Raw genomic sequence first — 20,277 nt, 5'->3', positions numbered from 1 at the left:
TATTTAAATATTGAATTAGATATTTTTCCATAAGTTTATTTCGATTTCTATGAAACTTTCCATTTTTCAGAAACAAAATTCTATTAGCAATCCAAAAGATCCTCAGACATCTCCAACAAAAGAGAATGAACAGAAGAAAATCGATTGGAATCTTTGGAAAACGGGTCAACTCAAGCTTGAAGGACAAGGACTCACTCCCATGCCTGACCAGAAAGACCTCTCCGAAGATTTTCAGAAGAAATTGGGTAAATTTTATGTTTTCACAGTATATTTGATAAAATTTATCAATTAAATTTTTTTAAACAACATTTTTTATCATCATCAAAGATACCTTGCCTAATAGGAACCTTTGTAGCTAAATCAACCTAGGTTAAGCCTATAGCATTGTGAATCGTTGATGTGGATTCCTGGAGGAAAGTTTACAGAAACCTCCAATTATTGCTGTTAATTTTTTTAACATAGGGTTGGTGAGGCCGGATAAGGGTGAGGGCAGGATATTTTATTTGGGTAGGAGTCCCGTCCTGTCCTAGACAGACTACTGGCTAAAACATTCCCCTGGAGCATCTACAACTCTTATCCGAACCTGTTTGACACATAGTTTCACCCCAGGCCTATTCAGTATAGGAGCAATACCCTCAGCGAGCCTCAGCTACCCTGGCATCTTTCCTCTCAATCTCCCCCTTGTACGGTTTAAGAATGCCTTGAATGTAACGTGCCACTCGGCTCCACGTATCCTTGCTCTGCAGCATGGCCTTAATTATGGTGTCCGGGGACGCTTGACACTTTTCCATTGAAAGGTGATGGCGATGGCTCTCCCCCCTTCAACGGAAGGAAAAGGTGTGGCAAGCATCATCCACCCCTTCCTTGCAATAAGTGCTGTCGGACGACCGTGATTTCCCAAGTGTGGGCAGGTAAGGCTGAAAATATCCATATACTTTGAGCCAGTTAACTCGTTGGCGAGTTCCGTCCCCACGTACTCGATTAGGGCGATCAGGCTCGAGTCTGCAAGGGACTCATCTGAAGTGGCTCTGCCACTAAGCCTCACCGGAGGTTATCTGGTACCATGGGAACCGGGAGAGCATATGCTCCAGGAGAATTCCTGAAGGATGTGTTCTCGCCCCGGTTATTTGCGGTTGGCCCCCTAGTTGGAGTTTCACGGTGGTTGCGGTTATGCCTACATCGCGGGCAGAGCTCCTCGGAGCTCAAGCGTGGAGTTGCGCTGTACAACTCGGGTGCCGTACTCTTTAGTTACGGCAGAGGTGTTAGATAGGCCTCGCATCCACTGGTATGAATGCTGAGCCTGCACTCAGTATGAACCAGGACCGCTGTGCTTGCATGGCGGGGCTCTGACTGTGGTCCCAAAATCAATCCGTTTCCGTGTCGTGGGATTATGCCTACACGGCAGGTTCTCACGTTAAACCCCCCAGGACTTTCATATCCCTTGAGCAGCTGGGTTAGGTCAACCTCAGCGTGCTTTCGATTGAACCAAAGTCGCATGTCTTTGATGAGATGCACGGCCCCTCTACCTCTCGATTCTCTTTCTCAAGATTGTTGCCATGCGCAGAGAGTACGGGCTCTCTCTTCACAAGCGGGGACTTTCTTACTTCCCTCGCGTTTTTTAAGGTATATAAATCTCCGCTTGGCAGCATAGACAGCGATCGAAATAACTACAGCTCGCATTACTACTGGTTCCGGATACAGGTCGCATAGCCTTTGGTTTGTGTACTTGCGCTAGGCGCTTGTGGTACATTTCATTACTGAGGGAGTCAGACCATACTTCGGAGCCGTAAAGAAGGATGAATTGAATGGCACCGAAGCGATGCTTGCTGGATAAGGGCAAATCGTAAATATTTCAATCGTCTGCCTTGTCTGCTGTGATGAGAATGTGCTCGAAGAAGCTGATCTTCGTGTCCTTTATGATGCTGAGGTATTTCACCGCCAGGTTCGACAAGACTATGGTTTCACGAACCTGAATAGGGAGCGATATTGGAACCCTCCCCTGGGTCAGAATGATGACTTGGTTTTTCTACAGAAATCCATGTGCAGCTATCTATCTGCTTATTCGCTGCAACACCATTCCCAGTGTGCGCTGAGCTTGGTCAACCGTGCGTGCGATAATCCGTGCCACGTATCCGACCAGATGCTGTTCGGTAGGCATTCCGAGTGGTAGGAATCTATCATATAAGGCGTTTCAAAGGTCCGGGCAAAGGATAGAGCCTTGAGCCGCCTGAGATGTGACCTTAATTCTGCGCTGTCCTTCCCAAGTCACGTACAGCAGGACACAGTCCTTTAAATAGTCCCTCAATATTCGCAAAAGGTAGCCTGGAGTATGGAAACTATTTTCTATTGCCTCGAATATGTGGCACTACCTCGCAGAGTTGAAGGCGTTTCTTAGGTCTATAGCGGGGGCTGTGTGCCTCATCCAGTTACACCGCTTAGATAACCTCATCAATTGCATCAATAGTGAATCGTCCCGCAATAAAACTATATTATGTTGGTGAGTAGAGTAGTATCCCGTAGCACGCATTACATCAGTCAGTCTTGATCTGATGAGCTTTTCAACTAACTTCCCTGCTGTGACCAATATATTGACTGCGAGTCGGGGTCGCTTTTGCCTTTGCTTATCAGCACACGTCTCGTAACCTTCCAGCGGGAGGGAAAAATATCCGTTGTCAAACATGCGTTGTTGAATGCGTTGAATAGCAAGTTCGTCAAGTTTTAACACTGCGCTGGGAATACCATCCGGTCTTGGTGCTTTTTTGTCCTTCATGGAAAGGACGGACTCCTCCAGTACCTTTATAGTGAAGAGTAGGTATTCCTCAGTAGTTATTCCCTCATCGACAACTTCAGTTCGAGTGGGGTGGAAAGGAAACTAGAACTCTATCTCCGACTAGAACTCCATCTCCCGTGTTTCTAATCTTGTCCTTCCTCTTTGTGAGATAAACGCTGGAAAACGCCTCACAACGAACCCAAACAAAGCCATCTTTTCGGCCATAGGCCCATACTCGCTGTGAAGCAACTAGTCAGCTCTTCTTTCTTGCACAATCTGCCTCAACAGGTTATGAGCAGTTGCAATCCTATGTATATCTACTTGCCGGATGTGGATCATGGTACCTTCTGTAACTCTCCTTTTAAGACCTGGCACCACCTGGAACCGGGAATATGAGCCACATTTTCTCTCTGCAGACTGCGGTCTTTGCAAAGCATGTAAGTCTCGTAACGGATGAGTGAGTACTATACTTGCAGTGACCATCAGGCCATTTTTCTTGACATCAGGAACGGGGGAGGCGTCAGTCGAGTGAGCATCAAAAGCGAAAACCAGGATAACTAGGTGGTCCACTGGAGTTTTCGAGAAAGAGAAAGAGACGACGGCTTTAGAGGGAGGTTCCGACCGACGGGGATGGCGCTGGAAAAAGTGAGCCAGTTTTGTCAACGGATAACTGAAGAAATCGCGCTGTTGCGAGCATCGTTTGCTTTGCCGAAGGACCAAAAGGAAGCCACAACGTCAGTAGTCGGAAAAAGAATACCGCGATCTTCGAAATAGCCTTAAGAAGGCTATACGGGAAAGTAAGAGGAATTGCTACAGGCAGTTATGCCTTGAAGCAAATACGAACCCCTGGGGCGCTGCTTACAAGGCAGTAATGAACAAGATTCGTGGACAAAAATCACCCCAAGCGACGAGCCCCGCGACTCTTGTTCCAAATAATCGTAATCATTTTCCCACAACAGCAAGAAAGTGGACCTCAACCAATGGTGCAACAGGACGCCTTCACAATCCCAGCGGTTACCGAGGAGGAACTACGGAAGATCTGTGAACGGATTGGGGATAATAAGGCTCCTGGATTGGATGGGATTCCGAACAAAGCCTTGAAAATGGCAGATAAAATTAGGCTCGCATGGTTCATAAGTACCGATGAATCATGCATGGTGGAAGGAGTATTTCCCGCACAGTGGAAAAAGCAAAAGTTGGTTCTGCTAGCGGAGCCTTAAAAACAACCTAGAACACCATCTTTATATCGCCTTATCTGTCTTTGAGACACTATGGAGAAGATGTTGGAGAGGGTAATATACAACAGGCTGCTTTCGTTCGTTGAACTAGCGGGTGGTCTATCGGAGTGGCAATACAGTCGACGCCATTGAAACGGTCGTAAACCTGGCCCGGGAGGCATCGGCTGCTGGTAAGTGCTGCGCGGTGGTTATGCTGGATGCCAGGAATGCCTTTAACTTGGCCAGCCAACTGGGGTTGGATTAATGGCACCCTGGCTAGACTAGGTGTCACCAGTTCATCATCAACGGCGCAACAACCGGTATCCGGTCTAGGCCTGCCTTAATAAGGAACTCCAGACATCCCGGTTTTGCGCCGAGGTCCACCAATTCGATATCCCTAAAAGCTGTCTGGCGTCCTGGCCCACGCCATCGCTCCATCTTAGGCAGGGTCTGCCTCGTCTTCTTTTCCTACCATAGATATTGCCCTTATAGACTTTCCGGGTGGGATCATCTTCATCCATACGGATTAAGTGACCCGCCCACCGTAACCTATTGAGCCGGATTTTATCCACAACCGGACGGTCATGGTATCGCTCATAGATTTCGTCATTGTGTAGGCTACGGAATCGTCCATCCTCATGTAGGGGGCCAAAAATTCTTCGGAGGATTCTTCTCTCGAACGCGGCCAAGAGTTCGCAATTTTTCTTGCTAAGAACCCAAGTTTCCGAGGAATACATGAGGACTGGCAAGATCATAGTCTTGTACAGTAAGAGCTTTGACCCTATGGTGAGACGTTTCGAGCGGAACAGTCTTTGTAAGCTGAAGTAGGCTCTGTTGGCTGACAACAACCGTGCGCGGATTTCATCATCGTAGTTGTTATCGGTTGTGATTTTCGACCCTAGATAGGAGAAATTGTCAACGGTCTCAAAGTTGTATTCCCCTATCCTTATTCTTGTTCGTGTTTGTGTTTGACCAGTGCGGTTTGATGTTGTTGGTTGATTCGTCTTCGGTGCTGACGTTGCCACCATGTATTTTGTCTTGCCTTCATTGATGTGCAGCCCAAGATCTCGCGCCGCCTGCTCGATCTGGATGAAGGCAGTTTGAACGTCTCGAGTGGTTCTTCCCATGATGTCGATATCGTCAGCATAGGCCAGTAGTTGGGTGGACTTGAAGAGGATCGTACCTCTTGCATTCACCTCAGCATCCCGGATCACCTTCTCGAGGGCCAGGTTAAAGAGGACGCATGATAGCGCATCCCCTTGTCGTAGACCGTTGTTGATGTCGAATGGTCTTGAGAGTGATCCTGCTGCTTTTATCTGGCCTCGCACATTGGTCAGGGTCAGCCTAGTCAGTCTTATTAATTTCGTCGGGATACCGAATTCCCTCATGGCCGTGTACAGTTTTACCCTGGCCATGCTATCATAGGCGGCTTTAAAGTCGATGAACAGATGGTGCAACTGTTGCCCATATTCCAACAGTTTTTCCATCGCCTGCCGCAGAGAGAAAATCTGATCTGTTGCTGATTTGCCTGGAGTGAAGCCTCTTTGGTATGGGCCAATGATGTTCTGGGCGTATGGGGCTATCCGGCCTAGCAAGATAGTGGAGAATATCTTATAGATGGTACTCAGCAACGTGATACCTCTATAATTGCTGCACTGTGTGATATCTCCCTTTTTATGTATGAGACAGATTATGCCTCGCTGCCAATCGTCAGGCATTGATTCGCTGTCCCATACCTTGAGCACAAGTTGATGAACCACTTGGTGTAACTGGTCGCCTCCATATTTAACCAATTCGGCTGTAATTCCATCGGCTCCTGGCGACTTATGATTTTTTAGCCGATGAATTGCACGGACTGTTTCTCCTAAACTTGGTGGTGGCAGTATTTGTCCGTCGTCTTCAGTTGGCGGGACCTCCAACTCGCCGATGTTCTGGTTGTTCAGTAGCTCATCAAAGTACTCAACCCATCGCTCTAATATGCCCATTCTGTCGGAAATCAGATTTCCCTCTTTGTCTCGGCAGGATGAGCATCGAGGTGTATAAGGCTTCATCCTGCTGACTTGTTGGTAAAACTTCCGCGCCTGGTGCGGTTGCTCCCTGTACTTTTCTAGTTCACAGACTTGTTGGTTCTCCCAGGCTTCCTTTTTCCGTCTGTGAAGTCGCTTCTCCGCTCGACGGAGTTCGTGATAAGTCTCTGCGCGCGCCCGCGTTCTTTGAGAATGCAACATTACTCGGTATGCGGCATTCTTCCGTTCCGTTGCTAGCTTACATTCATCGTCAAACCAGCCGTTCCGACTCCTTTTGCGGCTGGGGCCAAGTATATTTGTGGCCGTATCCATGATAACGTTCTTCAGGTGGTTGTGAAGATCATTAGTTGATACTTCATCTCCAGGTCCTCTGTTGACTGCGGTTATTGCGGCATCCATTTCCCTCTTATAGGTGTCGCGGAGGGTTGTGTTGTGGATGGCTTCAGTGTTCACTCTCACCTGATTGTCAGAGGGGATTCTAGGTGGTATTGTTATTCGAGCTCGGAGCACCATGCCAACGAGATAGTGATCCGAGTCTATATTGGCCCCCCTATATGTTCTGACATTCATCAAGGCTGAGAGGTGGCGGCGTTCGATCAACACGTGGTCAATTTGGTTGAAAGTGGTCCCGTCTGGAGAGGCCCACGTATGTTTGTGGACCGCTTTCCGCGCAAACCAGGTACTTCCAACAACCATTTCGTGTGACCCTGCTAATTGAATAGTCCGCAGTCCGTTATCATTTGTTTTTTCGTGTAAGCTATGGGAGCCAACGTATCGCCTGAATACGGGCTCCTTCCCTACTTGGCTGTTAAAATCCCCAAGTATGATTTTGATATCATATCTGGGACAGGCTTCGAGGGTTCTTTCTACTGCCTCGTAGAAGGTATCCTTCTCCGACTCTGCAGTCTCCTCTGTAGGGGCGTGAACGTTTATGAGGCTTATATTTCTAAATTTGCCTCGCAAGCGCAGAGTGCATAGCCGTTCGCTTATACTTTCAAAGCCGATAACAGCAGGTTTCATTTTTTGGCTGACTAAGAAACCTACTCCGAGCACATGGTTTACTGGATGGCCGCTATAATATATGGTGTAGTGGCTCTTCTCCAGGAAACCGGTCCCTGTCCATCGCATCTCTTGCAACGCTGTTACATCAGCCCTATATTGGGACAGGGTATCGGCTAGCTGCTTATCAGCTTCATCTCTGTACAGGGAGCGCACGTTCCATGAGAAAATGCGCAAATCGTTGTTCCTTTGTCGTTGCCGGGTCCGTCGTTTTAATATCCGTCCTATCCGAGGCTCCTGTTGTGGCTTCGTAACGGTTGTTTTCCGTGTAGGGTTGTCAGCCCTACCCAACCCCCAACCTGGAGGACCAGTTGGTACAATTTGTCCCGTTTTTAGGCGCGGGAGACTCGCCTTCATCCTTCTCCGTCTGCAGCTTTTCGTCAAGAAAGAGCTCCCAGCGGTCACCACGTGGAGGTGGAGATAGGGTTTGGTAGTAGAGCTGTTGGTGTTGGTTCAGCAGGCATTTCCCAGGTTTTATGCTCCATCGTGGGTACCAATCCACGTTTCGCCCCGGGACCTATACTACCCTTTGTGTGTGTCACCAGTTACTTAGCTCTTATAATCGAGAGCTACCTTTCGGGGAGACTTCTTTGGTACGAGACGACCACCGGGCCCAAGGAATATATTGTGACAGCAGGTGTTCCCCAAAGTTCTGTACTGGGGCCCCTGCTGTGGAACATAATGTATGACGGAGTGCTTGACCTTCGCGTGCTAAACGAGGAAACATTGATTGGTTTGGCAGACGACTTGGCACTGGTAGTAGTTGAGAAACACCACCAGAACGTGGAACTGAAGGCAAGCGAAACCATTCACGTCATAAAAGCATGGCCCCAAATGATGAAATTGGACCTGGCGGAAGATAAGACGGAGATTGTCTTTATTACCATTCGCAAGAAACACAACAAAATCCGCGTTGGTAATCACGAGGTCGTTTCAAAACCAATCATTTGATACCTGGAGGTAATGATCGAAGCCAAGGTGAAATTCAAGGGGCACCTGGTCTATGTAAGGATTATGATGAAGCCCAATATTGAAGGGCTAAAATCTAGTCACCGACAGCTTATCCGTGGTGAAATCCATCCAGCTATTCGCGACTCGTGTATGGGTGTGCGCGCTGAATAACACAGTGAACAGGGTAAGTTTGGCATACCGACCAATCGCGTTGATGGTGAGCAGTCATATAGGACGGTATCTGGTGAGGCAGTGTGTCTCATGGCGGGCATGATTCCTTTTGATCTTCTGGCGAATGAGGCACACTGTCTCTATCGGAGAAGAAGGGCGCATCCGGCCGAAGTGACTGCATGCTTCCGAAAGGCCTCTAGGAGGTGGAAGTAATGGTGGGATAATTCCGAAAAAGGCCGCTGGACCCATACATTGATCCCGTGTATTGAGAGATGGATCGAGCGCAAGCATGGAGAATAAAATTACCACCTAACGCAGTTCCTTACGGAAAACGATGGATTAAGGAAGTACTTGCATTGCTTCAGATTGAATGAGTCCTCAGACGGTCCCGAATGCGCCGCTACATCCGAGGACCCCGAGCAAGTTATGTTTCATTTTTCTAAGATTCGCGACTGAAACAGGGAGGTTAAACGACGCCCTCAACCCAGCTATGGGACCCCATAATTTCATCGAGGAGATGCTGAAGTCCATAGCAAATGCGATAAGCGGAACAGTAACTACGATACAGGAAAAGCTGCTGGAACTGGAACGAGCCCGGAAAGCATGACTTAGTTGTGATGGTGTAAACCAGAGTTCTCCTGGCGAAGTAATACTTCACGATAGTCCCGCTGGGATATGGGCGGAGAAGTGGCGGTGGGTTTAACGGGTGAGAATTCCACACACTGCTACAACCTGGCTCAGCAGTGTCTTTTTAAGAGTTCCACCTCTACCCATAAAAAAAATAATTGTATGAGCGCTGAAGGTCTGAAGGCCTGATCGCAAAGGGATCGTCAGGTACGACTTAAAGTAAATGGGAAGGAAATTTTACTCCGAGCCTTGAATCAATTGGTACTACTAGTATCGGATGACCTAAGCGCAGTATCTTGAAATATACTCCAGTACGTGTTTTTTTGCCAGCTAAACTAGCTCCTGGAGCACCTCCGCGTGCTGGACCGTCACATTATGACAACTGATAATTTTAGATTTGGTCGCTACTACCGCATCAGTGAGGCTAAACACGTAGAAGATACTTTCTTGTATTGACTATAAAAGTCCTTTTTCATCGGTTAGAGTTTTATCTATACCAAGGAGTAAATCTATTGCATTTTTGTATCTAAACATCTACATCTTTGCTTCAATAATTTAATTAAATCACATTTTGTCCTTATTTTATACAGAACAATGGCGAAAGTTGAAAGAGTCAAACACTGTGCCTCCATATAACAGTCAGGATTCATTGAAACGCTCTAAGAAAACCAAGGACGATTCCGAAAAATACGATCGTGACAAAAATCGACCAGATCGGGAGAAACTTAAGGTTCACGAAAGAGATAAACTTGAAAAGTATTAACCAAAAATAAAATCCAAATGCTGTTTCCTCTGATTTCATTTTTCGTCCTTTTGTAGATTATCCAAATTAAAAGCAATGGTCACCGATCCTCCAGCCAAGGAAATCGAAGTGAAGACATCGAAAGGCGTTATGAAGTTTGAAGGAATATCCAGGAAATTCACAAGAAAACTATATGAGTGGGAGAAGGCTAAAGGTATTGGGCCGGAGTCTTCCACCTTTGCTCTTCTACATCCAGGATATAGACCCCTTGACGTTGGCAATGGAGCGCAAGAAAATGCGCCACGTAAGTTGTATATTTGATCTAGATCCTTCTTTCCTTTAGGTTTTATAAATTCTCCTCTTTTCCCTTAACAGAGGAAAACTCTCCCGTTCTTGGCCGATCCTTATCATTGGACAGTATTTCGCCGAATCCCTCGGTTCCGTCAATATCACATCAACCCTCAAGTTTGTCACTCAATGACATGAAAGAGTCAAATAGCGTTCCGGAAGGTTTGGAGGAAGGTGAAAATGCAGAGTTTGACGGTAAAATGGGAGGCAATCAGGAAGAACCGGAAGCCGTTATTGTGGAAGTTGAAGACGACATAGTTGAGACAGCAGCACCATTGGTTACAATGCACCCCATCATTGAGTGTCAGACTCCTGTATATAAATACGAAATCCCGTGTGCAGAATTATGGTGAGTATACGCATCATGGGGAGATTGTCCCTTGTTAGTCCCTAAATGCATTGAGAGTAGGAGAATTCGTTTAGGGGTTGAAGTTGGTATCCATTTGATCTCGGACCGGATTAAATGGAGAGTAACCTACTCCCAATTCCCTTTTTGATTCAAAGCCCCCCTTTTTTTGGGCAGCACCTAATTAAAAAGGCGAAAAGATTTGCGGTTTCGTCCAGGGCAAAGGTAACTTATCAGAGGGCGTAGGAATTACTAAGTAAACGTAGCTTCATATTTACTGCCTGGTGGGTTTTCGTTGTGACCGCCATTCGAGGAGGCAAGCAAAACCGAACTAAACGAAATCCTTATTGGGTCAGCGATCGAAATGACAGTACAAATGTCTCATAAGAGATTAGTACAGACATGAATCAATTCACAAATGCTTGCAATATTTGGATTCTATGTTTAGTGGAGATAACAACCGAAGCTTTCAAAGCATTCTATGAATAATAGTTGATAGATGAAAAGATTGATCGCGTTTGTGGGTGTTCTGATTTATGTATTTATTTGTGAATAAAGGTGATAAATATAATAATTGTGACTACTAATGACCTCAGAGCGAGATCTTGGGCTGCACATCAATGAAGGCAAGACAAAATCCGGCTCAATAGGTTACGGTGGGCGGCTCACTTAATCCGTATGGATGAGGATGATCCAGCCCGGAAAGTCTATAAGGGCAATATCTATTGTAGGAAAAGAAGACGAGGCAGACCCTGCCTACGATGGAACGATGGCTTAGGTCAGGACGCCAGACAGCTTTTGGGGATATCGAATTGGTGGACCTCGGCACAAAACCGGGATATCTGGAGTTCCTTATTAAGGCAGGCCTAGATCGGATACCGGTTGTTGCGCCGTTGATGATGATGAATGACCTTAGGGGAGGATATGAGAAGCCTAAAATGTCCTCTCGATTGCAACATCCGGGTCATGAATTTTTCGGTTTCTGGTTTTTAGCCTCGCGTACATTTGGTAACTTCCCTCCCCACTTAATATTTCGGATTCTGGTGTGGTACCAAAGGACCTGATTAAGGACGCGTAACAGTTTGTCAATGTTCCGCGCCTGGTTAGCATGGAGACAAGTGCGTGGTGACAGGACACTTCAGAGGAGTTGTAGTTAGATGTTGGTGGACCTGTACGGTCAATTTCGCCACTTTTCTTCAGTTTTTTTGCGGGGACTTCTGCCCTCATAGTTAACCACAATCAATTCGAACTGCTAGCATTCGGATTAGCTCCAACACGTGCCGTCTGGTTCCACATATTATCTGGCGCAGTCGGTGTTCACGACTGGCAAACCTATTAGGGGAGTTTAGTTGGTTCACAGCCTTGGTGACTGTGTTGGTGCTAAGGTGATGCAACACCCAGCTCTCATTGCAACTGAGTTGGCGCCCAACGCGGGGCCACAGTTGTTCCGTAGGTAACAGATGCGTTTGTGATCTGTGCAGATCGTGCATGATAGGTCCTCAAGGATCTTCTGTAAGTATTTTATTACCGCGTAGATCGTCACAACCTGGCGATTGTAGTTGACGCACCACTCTTCGATGCCGAACAGTATTTCGAGAAGAAAGCTAGCAATCTCCCCACCACTAGGTGGTCTTGTAATTCAAGACCCGCGCCGATGGGGGAGTAAAAAGTGTGTGCACATAGAGCCAATAGGGCGTCAGGTGGTGTTTACTTTGATAGGGAGGCAGAAAGCGGAGAGGGATTCCTCCGGGCTTGGGGTTTTCTTGGGGCGCGGAATAGAAATTTCAATGAAAAAAAAAAAAAGATAATCGGAGGGCCCGCTTAATTTTCTCTCCAGATCCGTAAAATCTTTACCTCGGACCTCGTTTTTCCGTATAGTTTTCATCTCAAGCCCGCATTTTCTCCCTACGGCCCTGAGTCCAGGTGAGACCTTTATTTCCTCTTAGGCATAAATTGTTCGACAAATTCTCAGAGTGGTGGCTGCTAGTTAGATGTAGATATGAAGTAAGTTCCATAACAGTTCCAGGTAAAGATGATGTTTAGTGGGCGTCGGCGTACAGGGAAAGATCATGATAGCCTTGAATTTGTGTGGTGGGGGCTTGGTGCTTTCGGTGCAGATAGAGGATCTCAGATATCTTACCTGATCTATTCCGATGGAGTACTTCTTCGTATCCATTTGAAACTTAGTGTCACACATAACTTCAAAGAGCGGACGAAGCTATTAGAAATATTGTTCTTGGTCACTGGGAACGATGATGATTCAACTGCCAAATCGTCTGCCCCCTTAAGGTTGATGAATTCTTGGAAAATACTCTGATGTTCGACATCCATTAGTTGAGTTAGTTATGAATTTCTTTGAAGTGAAGTCAGTAGAGGCATTGGTCAACTGTTGACGTCGATGAGCGACCTGCAGTATGAGAGGAAATTTGCGCCTACAGTAGTCATGCAAGCGTGTCAGATATGGTTTAAGTTTAACTGAAGACCAAATGTAAGCGTTAGTTTATCTGTACCCCCTGAGTGCTTGACGCGGTTGCTTTTGTATTAATACCCCCTGGTTCACTGGTGTAGTACCGGCTTGTTGAACTCCAGGAAAGAGGACATCGTTTCGAAGTTGAGAGTATGGTTTCCGTAGGCATGACGGTAATAGTAAAGTCTGTCACTCTCTACCCTAGAAACGATCTGACTTGTGGTTTTCCACCTGCTTTAGATTGAGGGAAGTCAACTAAACCATGAAGACATATATGTGGGTACGGTAATTTACTAGGAGAATGTCAACAAGGCGGTGGAGACGAACATGAGCCTGGGGAACATAATTGGCGAAAGTGAATTGACTTGAAGTCGCCTCTACACGGTAAAGAGAGAAAATAAATAGGCAAAGGGAAGAGAGCTGGAAGAGTTGGAAAAGCTAAGGTTTAGTTTGGTAGGTAGGTATCAGTGGTTGCTCGGAGGGCCCAAGGGCGCTCTGGTGAGCGGTTTTGATGCCACAAACTTCTAAGCCCATGACTGGTGTGGTAAGAGCAAGCGGTATAGTTCAGCCGGCTCTGATCTTCAGAGCCAGCCCGTAGCATTCATGAAGGAAAGCAGTTCTCCCACCACACAGCTAGAGATTTCTCTGAAAGAAGGGTTTATTTAACGTCCGTAGTCTCTAGTTAGAGCTGGGCAATCGCTAAGGAATTCCTGACGGTTTTTTCTTCTCTTCCGCGAATTACAGAGTTGGCTGGGTCTGGCGGCATGGTTCCCGAAAAGACAGTGCCCTGTGTAGATCGCGGCCAAACCCTCCTCGACTTGGCACAGGTAGTGAGCCTTCGCCCTCTGAGGTCCGTGGCTGCTAAGTAGGGTGAGTAGATTTCACCCTTAACAGTTGCTAGCAGGACACAGACTGTATCCACACAAGGACTGTCAAGAGCAGCGCCTCTTTGGCCAGTCCGTCAGCCCGCTTATTTCTTTCTATGTCCTATGAAAGGGAACCCAGAGAAGGATGACATTAAGTCTGCCTCCCAGACTGTTCAGCGTATTTCTGCACTATCCCACCGTGGATGAAAAGGTTGCGCTGTTGAATGAGTGGATGTGTAGCGTCAATGATGGCTTACGAAGCCCGAACGAAGAGCTCGGAAGCATGTCGAATGCTCTCCGTATTAAGCGGAGGGAAGTCCGTCGCCTGGGGAAGAGATTCCAAAGTTCGCGCCTTCTAAGTGTTGTCCGTCTTGATATTGATGTTGACTCACTTATAGGCGAGGTATCCTGTCTTATAAGGATCGGTTGAGGCAGTCTAAGGAAGAAGACTGGAGGCGATTCGTTGGTGAGCGTTGTGATGACCCTTGGAGTAGGGTCTACCGGATCTGTAGAGTGAAACGTAGCCATGACATAGCCAGCATCAAGGTGAACGGTGAACCTTTGCCGACTTGGCGTGATAGTGTTTGCGCTTCGCTGAGTGAACTGTTTCCGAGATGTGAGTCTTCGGTGTCTCTTGACGGTCTCTCTAAGGGAGGGAAAGAATTCCCTCCCCTGAGGTGTTGTGAGATTGAGGGGAGTATGGCAAGGCTTAGGTCTCGGAAGTCACCTGGCTGGGATGGGATGACTGGCGAGATGTGCAAAGCCATTCCATCTCATGTCCAGTGTTTGTTTGAGTGTTGCTTTCGGGAGGGGTATATTCCTGCATTCTGGAAGACTGCCAGGTTGGTTGTGCTCCTGAAGTCTCCAGAGAAGGATAGGAGTAGTCCTCGATCGTACAGGGCGATATGTCTTCTCCCGGTCCTTGGCAAGGTCCTGGCGAGGATTATGGTCCAGCGACTGGGGGTGAAAACATCTCATCTGATGTCTGACAGACTGTATGGCTTCCGTACTGGTAGGTCCACCGACGATCCCTTAATGTATATGAAGAACTTTATTGTCCGTTGTCATAGCAAATACGTCTTTGGAATCTTTGTAGATTTCAAAAGGGCATTTGATTACCTAAGCTCAAAGCTTTGTGAGTGTGACTGCCAGAAATTAGCTCTGTGGAAGAACTACTTCCATGGTAGAAAAGCATTCATCCAAGGTGTCAATGAGCATGTGTGGGTGAACGTGGGGCGCTGCTGCCACAGGGATCTATCGCAGGTCCATTTATATGGAACCTGATGATGGATGAACTGTTGGATGAGCTTTCGATCGTTGCTGAATGTGTTGCCTACGCGGATGATCTCCTCATTCTTGTTTAGAGGAATTCTCGGCTTGAACTCAAGAAGCAGGGTACTGAGTACATGCGCATCGTTAACGCGTGGTCTTTGAATGTCGATGTCACGTTGTTAACGGAAAACACTGTTGCGATGATGCTGAAAGGCTCTCTACGTCGTTCGCCATGCATTAAACTCAATGGAGTTCCATAGAAATACCGGCAGAAAGTGACATACTTGGGAGTCACGATCGCGGAACGCATGTCCCTGAGTCCGCACCTGCGCGAGCTCAAGTCAGGCTTGACTAAATGCGTATGTTGAGGCTTGTGATGAGGTGTGAATGGGGTCTAAGCAAAAGAGCCGCTAGATCCATTTATGTGGGGCTCTTCTTTGTGTTCGTATGGGTCTCCTATGTTGTGTGATTTTGCGATGACAGTGCAGGGCAGGAAACTGTTCTACACTTGTCAGCGAGTGGCGTTGTTATCGTGTCTTCCTGTATGTCGTACGGTCTCGACAGACGCCATGCAGGTCTTGTTGGGTGTTCCTCCTCTTGATCTGGAGGTAGTCCGGCGTGCGACACTCTATAGGATCCGAAGGGGCGTACCTTTGCTGCAAACCGATTTAGTGAGTGTTGGTCAGGTGGAGGAGCTAGGACCGCTTGCAGTCAAAAGGGTGTTGACGTGAGTGTAACATCTAAGTGACAGCTTAGATGAAACGAATGTGGGAAAGGTCGGATCACGTATAAGTACGATACATTTGTCTGCCAGAGGAAGTTCCGTCGTGGACTTGGGGCTTGAGATGGGCTTCTTCCTGACGGGGCGCGGTAGCTTGAATGAGTTTCTCTTCAAGCGGAACCTTGCCTCTAGTCAGGGTTGTGTTCTGTGTGGGGTAGACTCAGAGGACTGGTCTCCATGTCCTCTGTGTCTGTCCGGCGTACTGTCACATCCGTAATCTAGACGACATGGGCGTTCGTGTGGTGAACGGTATCTTTGATTTTAGCCAGTGCCTTGCTAGCAGTGAGACACTTCGATGCGCTAATATCTCAGCGCTGCTTCCCCTGCAGTATGATTCACCAGTTCTGTGTGTTAAAACACACAGGACATAAATGTTAGTGTTGTCGTGTGACGTCGTGTTGTATTGTACGCAGAGCGGTTGTTGCCTGGTGGAAAGGTTTTGATGCGGTTCTCCGCTTCGAGCTAATTCCAGTCAACCCGTTGGGGAGTGTTATCCCCACGTACTCGAGGAGGGCGATCAGACCCGAGTCTGCAAGGGACTCATCTGAAGTGGCTCTGGCCACGAAGCCTCACCGGAGGTTATTTTGTACCAAGGGAACCGGGACGGGCTTCAGGAGAATTCTTGGATGATGTGTTCTCGGCCCGGTTATTGTCGGTTGGCCCCCTTGTGGGAATTTCATGGTGGTTGTGGTCGGCGGTCAAGCCTGGTGTTGTGCTGTACAACTCAGGTGCCGTACCCCTTAGTTGCAGAGGTGTTAGATAGGCCTTGCATCCACTGGTATGAAAGCAGAACCTGCAAAACCAGTACCGCTGTGCCAGTCATGGCGAGGCTCTGATTGTGGTCCCCAAATTAATCTGTATCCGAAGAGGACCATGGGATTATGCCTACACGGCAGGTACTCACGTTGAACCCCCAGGACTTTCATGCACTACCCCATGAGGATGTCGCCGCTGAGTACAAGATTTTAATGGTCGCTTGGCTGTCAGTCAGAATGGCTATGTTGCGCTTGGACTCAGATCCTGGTCCAGTGATCGACATGCTTCCGGTATTGCCAGTACTTTAGCGTCTGATGTCAGAGCCATACCAGCCTCTATCCTTGGCCACACAGCTCTTTGATAATATGATCTCGACTTGGTTTGCTCTTCTCCCTGTTGGCTTATTAGTACAATGCAAATGATTCCCGACTTTAATGATTGGTGTTGTCTAGGAATATTTGGATCATAATTATTCAAGTTTCTTCCAAGCCATGTCTTCTTTGGATTCGATTTTGAATTTTTCACAAAAAGGTTTTCCAAACTTATTATTCATGGTCATTTTTCTAGCTCCGGATCAGCAAACTTTCCTTTCAACGAACCTTCGGCCTCACCAAAACAAAGATCGACTCAAGCGCTACAAAATGTTAGTAATCTTAAACGTTTACAAAGCCAACAAGATGATGGCTATAAGGAGCACATCCGTCACGTTCAGTCTGTATTGGATTCCTTGAAGGAATCCCTACCAGACTTGGAACCATTTATTCGAGGAGGAAGTACAAAAGAAGGTCTTGAAACTTTCTCGACAATTAGACGGCAAATTAAGGAGCTAATGGAGATGGTAAGTTGCTGTTGAATTGGTGGGAGTGGTTGATTGAGTTGGTCCTTGATATTTTAGCTTGATTCACTCATGATGACTGAATCTTTCAATAATGACGAGTTTCATGAGAGATCCCGAATAATCGATACTAAATTGTCCAGTCTTCAGAGGAATATTAATTTGGTTTGCAAAATTATCGGTAAGTGAAAAAATAAGGTACCAAATTTCTGATGGGTTTAATCCCTTTCCCTGTTTTTTAAATTTTTAGAAACTAAAAAAGTTAACGAGCCAATCCCAGAAATAAACATTATTTCTGAAGAAGCAAATGGAATTGGACGTGCCATTGTCTGTACAACCCCCACAGTCTTCCAGTCGGAAGTGATCATCAATCAACCACGTATTATGATCGATAGTCCTGTAGTTCAGGAAGCGCTTTCTTCCGTCGACCAATCACGATTAGATCCTGGAGAAGGATGCTCCAAGAAAGTTAATCGAACTGTTAGTAACGGAAGCAAGAAGAAGATGCGATTACGAAAAATGGGATCCCGACAAAATAGTAAAACAGAAAGTGATAGCGATGAAGATTCCATAAATGTAACCCTTGAGGCACCCAGGAGAATTAAACGAAAGACCAGCAGAGCTAAACGAGCTACTGAAGAGGAAAAAAGACCAAGTGCTGAAGACAAAAAGGAGGAAAATTACGGAGGCGAGGATATTGTCTATATATTGAAAGTTAAACCCGGTCAAAAGATTGAACAGGAGGTGAAGCAGGAATGCTCTGCAGAAAGAAATGTTCTCATATCTCCCAAGGAATTATGCGTTGAATTATTAGAAGCTTCTTCGGAGCCCCCATCAAGCTCTGCAAATATCTTCGTGAAAACCAAGCGTAAGGTTTATACCACGGTGGACGAACCCACGGGGAATGACGCAAGAGTTGCAGTCGCTAAGGACATTGATTCTAGCACATCAGAGCGTACTAGCCGGGAGAGTAGTATATGCGACAGTGAAAAATCAAAAACTCCAATTTCTTCGGCGCTTCCGCCCATTCCACAATCTCCAAACGCACATCGGCGACTGGATGTTAAGACCAGTCCCATTAAGGAACCTTCGCCATCAATCCGCAAAATGATTCAACGGTATAACCAAACCGTGGAAAAATCCAACAAAAATACATTCAAATCTGGATCAGTCTCTCCAATAGTGTTTAGGTCGCCTGTTTTGGAAAGAAGGATTAAGTCAAAGAATGACAAATTTCAAAATAACTCCGAGAAGGTGGTGAAGTCAGTCAGCGCTAGTAACATTCAGGGGAATGAATTGGTAGTCATAAATATTAGTGACGTGGACTATCCCTTATCTGGCACTAAAATGTCAAAAGCGTCCAGCGCAGAAGTTCTTCCAGCAGACAGAAAGGGGTCTTTACAAGGAAACGATGAAGAGTGTCCAATTAGTTCATCCCTAGCTTGTGATAGTCTCAGAGCAATAAAGGTTCCTTCGACTCCTATTGAACCACCTGTAACACCTCCAGAGAGGGAGAAAAAGGAACATTTATATAAAAAGAATAAAGAAAAGCCCACAAGCCTCTTTGGTAAAACTGGAGCAGTTAAAAAAATGGGATTAAAAACAGGAAAAGCCAGTGAGAATATTTACCGAAGAAGTATGTCTAGTACTCCTAGCGAATCCTGGTCTCTCCCAGATAAATCGGACAATACTGTCCCGAAAATAACAAGGAAGTATGAGAACATCGTAGACGTGTACTCACATTCTGCACCGTCTACCCCAATGACGGAAGTTGCAGATCGACCAAAGACTCCTCTGACAGAAAGAGCCCTGAAAATACAACGGGCGAAAGAAGAGTTCCTGAAGCGAGACATCCAAAGAAGTTCGACTTGGGAGGCATCCAGCATCAAAGAAAGGAACTGGCATAATCGTTTGAGCAGTTCCAGTTTCGGTAGTACGGCCAGTAATAACGTCCACGAGGGACCCCTTCTGAAAAGTGCTAGTGTAGGCTTTATTGGTTCCGTTCCAGATGACGCTCTTTGTTCTGAAGACTATGTCCTTTCGCTTCCTCCACCATCGGAGAAGACTTCAAAATTTGGATTCTCCTCCATCGCTTCGAAATTTCGAAAAGTGAAAATGCGTCGTGGTGTAAAGGAGCAGCCACCCAAGTTCAGCGCCGTTTCTGCTCTATGTCGTCAAAGCCTGGCTGTTGTGGATATTCATGCCGATGCTATGGCCATTCAGGATCAAGTGAAAAAAGAAGAGGATGACAAGAAAGTTCAAAAATCAAGTAGCTCACATAGTAGTTTAGGATTTTGGTCGGGATTCAAAAAACTGTCTAAATCGAGAAGTGCAAATATCTTGCCGCAAAATGAGAAAGATACCAAAGAAATGTGAAACAGATAATACTGAAACGAATTTTATGGATAGACTATATTTATTTTTATTGAGGTCATGTATCTGTTATGGTTTTTAATGTAATTTATCGATTAATATTTATTCATGTGGATGGATTTATGCCAAATGAGAAATATGGTATTTTCGGTAGAATAAACGATAATTTTAAATTGGACTATGGACGTTTTTCTCCCATTTTGAAGTCAGTTATTGGAAGCTTTTAGGAAGATCTATGTATCTGTCAAGGCAGTTGATTCTGACAATTCGCTCCACCTGTTTTAAAAAATACTGGCCAGGTCTATTTCCGGGTTTCGTGGTGCATATCCTTCTCTAAACCTTAGAAGCAATTTATTGTCTCTTACTTCTGCTGAGACCTTTCTGCCCACCCGAGGAGTGCTTTTCTGGTTTTGGCTTCTCTTGCCCAGTTTCCAAACGTGCCTTTTGTATCCTTTCTACTACAGATCGCGGCTCAAGTAGACTCCGGCTAGTGGAGTCTGTGAGTTTCTGACCAGGCAGCACGACGGACCTCCTGCAGGCCTCCAAGGGAGGGGCAGATATCTGTCCTCGTAAAGGTGAAGCCTAAGAAGAAAATGAATAAGAAGGAAGATTTTAGATCAATCAGAGGTAGATCCACAACCTCCCACAAAGAGACAAAGTTCAACCTCA

The 20,277-nt window shown here is 46.3% G+C and overlaps 1 protein-coding gene across 3 annotated transcripts in view; it reads left to right on the top strand.

Moving 5' to 3' along the window:
• The window catches only part of LOC119652524, a 122,833-nt gene extending 103,047 nt beyond the window's left edge, over positions 1-19,786 (top strand). For all 3 annotated transcript variants that reach the window (XM_038056723.1, XM_038056721.1, XM_038056722.1), the window contains 7 exons: positions 71-245; positions 9,413-9,578; positions 9,642-9,868; positions 9,940-10,261; positions 16,968-17,238; positions 17,296-17,416; positions 17,486-19,786. In XM_038056723.1, coding sequence (XP_037912651.1) covers positions 71-245; positions 9,413-9,578; positions 9,642-9,868; positions 9,940-10,261; positions 16,968-17,238; positions 17,296-17,416; positions 17,486-19,611 — 3,408 coding nt within the window. In that variant the 3' untranslated portion in view covers positions 19,612-19,786. The remainder of the gene's footprint in view (positions 1-70; positions 246-9,412; positions 9,579-9,641; positions 9,869-9,939; positions 10,262-16,967; positions 17,239-17,295; positions 17,417-17,485) is intronic.
• The last annotated feature ends 491 nt before the right edge of the window (positions 19,787-20,277 follow it).

The sequence above is a fragment of the Hermetia illucens genome, chromosome 3, assembly GCF_905115235.1.
Source record: "Hermetia illucens chromosome 3, iHerIll2.2.curated.20191125, whole genome shotgun sequence".
NCBI lineage: Eukaryota > Metazoa > Arthropoda > Insecta > Diptera > Stratiomyidae > Hermetia > Hermetia illucens.
This window is presented reverse-complemented; position numbering and strand designations above follow the sequence as displayed.